Source organism: Sinocyclocheilus grahami, unplaced genomic scaffold, assembly GCF_001515645.1.
Source record: "Sinocyclocheilus grahami isolate Dianchi unplaced genomic scaffold, SAMN03320097.WGS_v1.1 scaffold379.1, whole genome shotgun sequence".
NCBI classification, from domain to species: domain Eukaryota; kingdom Metazoa; phylum Chordata; class Actinopteri; order Cypriniformes; family Cyprinidae; genus Sinocyclocheilus; species Sinocyclocheilus grahami.
The window spans coordinates 1,204,166-1,210,889 of record NW_015505558.1 but is presented as its reverse complement, the minus strand read 5'-3'; the positions used below and the strand labels follow the sequence as shown (position 1 = coordinate 1,210,889).

The 6,724-nt window shown below is 35.0% G+C and overlaps 1 protein-coding gene across 2 annotated transcripts; it reads right to left on the bottom strand.

Moving 5' to 3' along the window:
• Positions 1–784: 784 nt before the first annotated feature.
• Positions 785–1,740, bottom strand: sst2 (somatostatin 2). Of its 2 annotated transcripts, none has more exons than XM_016230900.1 (3): positions 1,667–1,740; positions 1,332–1,579; positions 785–1,192 (listed from the first exon to the last, which is right to left on the bottom strand). In XM_016230900.1, the coding sequence occupies exons 2-3, from the start codon at positions 1,467–1,469 to the stop codon at positions 1,001–1,003; spliced, it is 330 nt and encodes a 109-aa protein (XP_016086386.1). In that variant the 5' UTR covers positions 1,470–1,579; positions 1,667–1,740; the 3' UTR covers positions 785–1,000. The 2 variants fall into 2 exon arrangements, with proteins under 2 accessions (XP_016086386.1, XP_016086387.1); XM_016230901.1 differs by having other exon boundaries at positions 1,332–1,584; positions 1,667–1,713.
• Between the last annotated feature and the right edge of the window lie 4,984 nt (positions 1,741–6,724).

Below are 6,724 nucleotides of genomic sequence, written 5' to 3'. Positions count from 1 at the left end.
ATATTACAAGTGATTGTATTTATAATTCTTTGGTCATATTGAGTAAAATCATCTTAAAATATATATAATTACAAAGTGCTAGAACCCAGGGAATTGCTGCTTGCAGCTATATTTTATTATTATTCTTTTTTTAAACGTCTAGCATACACAAATAATTTTCTTATTTGTACAGTATTGTTTATGGTGTGATGGGAACATATGCATTTGTTTTAAAGAATGTATGCTTTTGATTGATTTGATTGTATATCTCTAAACGAAAAAGATATATATATATATATATATTTAATTTTTTTGGTTTGACAGTATATATGTATAATACAAAAAATGTATAATATAATATATATATATTTTTTTAATTTATTTATTTTTGCTCTTGATGCATTTTTATACACAAATAATTTTCTTATTTGTACAGTATTGTTTATGGTGTGATGGGAACATATGCATTTGTTTTAAAGAATGTATGCTTTTGATTGATTTGATTGTATATCTCTAAACGAAAAAGATATATATATATATATATATTTAATTTTTTTGGTTTGACAGTATATATGTATAATACAAAAAATGTATAATATATATATATATTTTTAATTTATTTATTTTTGCTCTTGATGCATTTTTACTAAATAATTCAGGCTATTTTTGCCCTAATCAGAATCTATGTTTGAGCTTTTACTGCTGATTGTAAAGTGTTGTTAAAATAGTTTCAGAACTTCTTTGTAACATCTAATATTACAAGCCCAGCAGCACACAAAATAACTCTGACCAGCATCTTATGCTGTATTCAGTTTATTGCAAGCAGTCAATGCTTCAGAGAAAGACATATAAGAGATCAAAGAACACTCTCAACAGATAATGGCTACAATTACTCAGGCTCACTTTAAAGACGGAGACTGTTGTATGATGAGTGTGAATTCAGGAAAGGGAATGGGTATATTATTGGCAGCATGTTGATTGTGGCGGAGGACTCCGGTTTGGACCTGTTGGTTGCCTGTGTTTAGCATGCCGTTCTGGATTTCCAGAAGTAGTTCTTGCAGCCTGGTTTTCGCTCTTTGTCTCCACTGTCTCTCCTCATTAGGTCCAGTTCGTTCTGTAGAATCCCCAGAGATGGGCTGTCAGACTGGATGGCTGCTGGGTCTGAGTTACTGAGCAACCACTGAAGCTCTGGAAGGGAGTATCTCTCTGGCATCTGTTAATTCAGTTTAATCAGTTTTTCAGATTAGAAAGAAAAATTAAGACTTTATATATGCTATAATATATGCTCTAAAGGTCGTGTATTACTGCTCTTTAAGTGCAATGAGGTTTAGAGTGTTACTTTAAAATCTTACCTCTTCATCAGCAGCACTGCCATGAGATGCTTGTAGCGCAGAGTTCAAAACCATATGAGATCGACCACATGATATAATGCTTGCTGCCATGGCCAAACAGAACAGGGAGACAGTGAGGTGAAGTTGGGATGAGGCCATCACTGATGTCTTGAAGGATGTGGCTTGTTCAACCTTGGTTCAAGCCTCTTATCTGCACTGTGCTCCCTAAGTGTGCCTTCTTGCTTATCCAGGCTGTTTTATACTGGTACCTTCTCTTATACAGAGTAAAAATTAGTTACGCGCTGAGAAGTTTTACAAATTAAAAATTAACAAGTTCAACAGGTTACAGCTGGTACCTGCTGGTCAGACGTAATTTCAAATACAGTTACATCTTATTTTCCATCTTCAGCAAAGTAATTGGTGTTTTCCTGCTCTCTACACAACACAGAGTGCATCCACATGAAGCAGGACCCCCAATAAACCACTAATTAGCCCCCATTAAATTGTTCTGTTGCTAGAGTAACTTTGCTACCAATGTTTCTGGGTCATAAATTCTTGATGGTCATCACTGGCAAAAACAGGGAGACAGTGAGGTGAAGTTGGGATGAGGCCATCACTGATGTCTTGAAGGATGTGGCTTGTTCAACCTTGGTTCAAGCCTCTTATCTGCACTGTGCTCCCTAAGTGTGCCTTCTTGCTTATCCAGGCTGTTTTATACTGGTACCTTCTCTTATACAGAGTAAAAATTAGTTACGCGCTGAGAAGTTTTACAAATTAAAAATTAACAAGTTCAACAGGTTACAGCTGGTACCTGCTGGTCAGACGTAATTTCAAATACAGTTACATCTTATTTTCCATCTTCAGCAAAGTAATTGGTGTTTTCCTGCTCTCTACACAACACAGAGTGCATCCACATGAAGCAGGACCCCCAATAAACCACTAATTAGCCCCCATTAAATCGTTCTGTTGCTAGAGTAACTTTGCTACCAATGTTTCTGGGTCATAAATTCTTGATGGTCATCACTGGCAAAGATATATATATATATATATATATATGAATGTGAAAACCTCAGATGCAATCTGAAGTCCATCTGACCTTTTTCTTTTAAATGTTTAGGTTCAGTCATTTTCACTTTAATGATAATTAAAAGATTATTAGTCAGTTATTTAAATGCCTTTAAAATTTTTGACTTTAGTCAATTAAGAACGAAAACATCAAAGTACCTGTGAACAAAGCCAATATTTGAGGAAGTCCAGTAAGTAAGGCTGTCAAGGCTAATTTCTTCACTTAAACATCGGATGAAGTGATTAGTTTCTCTTTAATACAGATGATGCCAATGTATTTTTTTCGATAAACCCGCTATGTTAGCAATAATAAAGTTACCTGCTTGGGGGAAATGGTTGCCGGGTTTTCATAACAAAACCCGCCCAATTGCTACTCAAAACTAACCGCGTTTCGAGGGGCCCCCGGTAAAAAACGCGTTCTGGGGGCTAAAATACACGTTATTGGGGTCGCTTCAACCCGCTGACATGAAAAACAACCCGTAGCAACAGTGATAAAGTAGCCCAATTCCACGGGGAAACCGCGGACTTGGCAACAAAACAAAAAATAAAGGTAAAAACAATTCAAAATATTAAAGAACAAAAGGTATAAGAGTATAATAATGATTCTAACATAACACTAAGCCAAACACCAAAAAAAAACTACATATGTGTGTATGTACAACCACACACACATACATACATATATGTATATATATATACACACATTTATAAATTCAATATATTTCATTTCCATTTAGTTTTAAGTATTAAAATAACTAAAATTAAATAAAACTAAAAACTTACGATTTTTTTTACGAAAGATACAGACAGAATAAATTCAGATAACAAATAAATAACAAATGCAAATAATACAAATCTAATGACATTAGTTTATCAGTAATCCTAAAAATTACACTGCCAAACAAACACACGTGCTAAAAAACAACAACTTACACATAGTAAGAAATGGTTATAAAAACTGAAACAGAAGAGAAACAAGTAATAATAGGAAAGAGGAGAAATAAAAAGCAATACTTATTAAAACTAATGAAAGTACTATACAAGTATAAGTATTTAGTACAATGGTACTGCAAGAAAAAGACAAGACCCGCAAATCCATGGCCACAGAACAGCAGAATATGAACGCAAAGTCTCTCATTAAGCGTTTTCCTCCTGTAGAAAAACATAAACACTTAATATGGCTTAATGTATTAAGATACATTAAGTGCAATTAAAAGACCAAATCGATATATAGTTATTATTTAATCTACTACAAGGCAAGCAGATGGCCATGTGCGTGTTGCGTTTATTCTGGGCTCACTTGCCTGTATATTAGTTATGTAGGCTATATTTTAATAATGAAGAGCATTGAGTTTGGTCTTTATCATCTTAGTCCATTATGCCACGTTTTGCGGTTTGGGAGGAAAATACAATATATATATTCATTATATTGATAAACTGTATATTGAATTTGATATTTTAATAGCATCTTAATACATTAAGCCATATTAAGTGTTTATGTTTTTCTACAGGAGGAAAATGCTTAACGAGAGACTTTGTGCATTGCGTTCATATTCTGCTGTTCTGTGGCCACGGATTTGCGGGTCTTGTCTTTTTCTTGCAGGACCCTGTATGTTATAGTATAAAATTAGTTGTAATCGTTTAATCACCACCACAGCATCTTGTCTCCATTGGCAACACGCACGATTTGTGTCGACTGCAAGTTACGTCGCAGGTATCGGAGAGTGCAAGTGACTTCGTAATTTAGTTTATTTTTTCTTGTCTTCACCACCTGGCTACTGTTGTAAAATGTTGAGAGATTCAAACAAAAAGAGATCAATAAATAGAACAAAATAAAAAATAATAAAGCAAGTGACGTCACTAGCGGAAGTGCAAGTGTCTGAGAGTGCAAGCCTGAGAATGCAAGTCTGAGAGTGCAAGCGCCAGCTGCAGCCAGACCCTTCTCGAATATACTGTCATACAGATATTTTTAATATTATAAAAAAAATTGTCCATCAATGGTGGCAATCAGTAGGCTAATTTCTAATGAAGAGATCAATTTATATGACAGATTTTAATGTAGGCTTTTATTCATATGTAAACATTGTGAGATAGCTAGTTATAATGATAATTAAACAAAGTTTTGCTCACTCAGTGTATTTTTGATTTTACAGCTGGGTAATTTTGTTGCAGTAGCACGAGATAGCTTGATTTAAAACATTGAATTGAATAAAAAATGACAAGGAGGCTAAGCAATTAATAATAAAATAAGAACAAATAAAGAAATTACTAATGATAGCACAAATAAAAAATAACGATAGGCCTACAAATGAAATAAATTGCTTTTTAGTTTTTCAGGTAGGTCTAACACACAGTATTAAGGCTATTAAGATTATATATATTTAGCAATTATCCAAATAATGTTTAATTCTAGAAGGCTATTATTATCAGAGGACACCTGAGCATAACGGTTAGCAGATTAATGAATGAGAGGGCAGTGTTACCAGAGTTGCCCATTTACCACACCATGTTACAGCACAGTAGGGCTATTGCAAACAGAAATAATACTGTACTACATAGATGTTTCCTGTCAGCTCGATTTTTTTCAGATTTTTTTCAGTGGACTTTGCTGTTCCGATTCGCATGAACGGTATATGAGTGGAGCACTCACATGGGCCGTGAGCGACTGAGCGGAGCGCGCACACACGCATAGATAATACGCAGAGCGTCAGTGAAAGTGAAACCTGAGCGGTGAACTAATTTTCGGCAGCCGGAATTTCAGTGCATCTCTAATTATTGGCGACATCAGAAATTGATATTATATAATAGCTGCTTTTTTTTTTTTTTTTCTTTTTTAGAAATTTAAAAAAATAAAAAATATATTTTTTACAGGGCACCCTGCTCTCGACAGACGGCACCCGGTTGGGAAACACTGGTCTAATTTCGCACGGCTCCCTGCTGCACTAATAGTAGTAAGCCATCCCTCTGTGTATACATCATAGGCGCGGAAAGTGACCTCAGTATATTTGAACAAATTGAATATGTATTTTCCTGGCCACGGTCAATACAATTATTATAAGTAAGCTATTATAGTAATTATTATAAGCTACGAGCTAGGTAGCAAGGATCTTTTTGGCAAAGGTTTTAACATTAAAATTATATGACACCAGACAATACTTCTTCATAAATGAAACATTAATTTTATTGGCTACTCTAGATTACATCAAAACTAAGCTAAAACACACACACATCATGGGCGCGGAAAGTTCCCGCCCCCCCCCCCCGTTTTTTTCTCTGTGGGCAACCGTTTAACTGTTGGGAATAAAAAAAAACGTTGGCAAAGGCTATTACACTAACTCCATCCACCAACGTATAATTGGGCTACTTTTCAGTTCCAGTGGCGCAGATGGTAAAACGCGTTTCTTCCAACTTTTGACGCGATCGACCCGGGTTCGAATCTGCCTTTTGGCGAACTTTTTTTCTCCCTTTTCAAATTACAGCAGAAAAGCATTATTTTTTTTAATAAAATGAAGGAAATAATCAAAAAGTTGAAAAAGTATCGGGTAGGGTTAGGGTAGGTGTAGGTGTAGGGAGGGCTTTTGTCCCAATAAGGTGGCAACCATTTAATCATTTGAATTAAAATTAAAACGTACACTCAATAAGTTATTATTGCATACTGTTTTATAATGTATTACAATGCTGAGGTGCAGATAATTGCCACTATTGACAATAAGTAATTATTAGAATATCCTGCTATTTTAATATAGTATAAATAGCTACTTAGTGCACTTATATACAGTATAATATACATATATATCGTTCTACTAATACTGTTTTCTGGCTTGTAAGTGTTCATATATTTATTATTGTTGTTATTATTCATTTATAGAACCACACTCATACTGATGTATGATTCAAATGGGAACAGTAAAGGAGTTTATTGTGGACATATGGACTGAATGATTTATTGTTCTGACTGGACAAATCTGTAGCTGTTGCCACATAGACTAAGAACTGCACCGTAAACGTCCATACAAATTTTGGTCCTTCGAGCTGGAGGCAGGCAGCTGCTACAGCATCACCATGTCCAGAACAGAAAGACAGCTATGCCAGATTTACCAATGGTTCGACCACGTTGACATGTCATCCCACCCAGTGTTGGGCAAGTTACTTCCAAAATGTAATACATTAGGCTATATCCCACGTAGGAGGAGACGTTCTTGCAACCTTGCGCAACGTTCTCTAAAAGTTCTCTAAAGGTGACAAAAGTCCTGTAATGAAATTAACTCCGTTGTAAGGGAATTAATTATTATTATTTATTCAGGTTTTGAGAGGACTCGGATCTGGAGATTCGAAGCCAACCTGATTAG

What these genes read in the sequence shown, in the direction of transcription:
- sst2 (XM_016230900.1), bottom strand. Translation starts at nt 1,469, where the DNA reads ATGGCCTCATCCCAACTTCACCTCACTGTCTCCCTGTTCTGTTTGGCC. An exon ending in GCAGTGCTGCTGATGAAGAG is followed by an intron (nt 1,193 to 1,331) that starts GTAAGATTTTAA and finishes CTGAATTAACAG; the next exon opens with ATGCCAGAGAGATACTCCCT.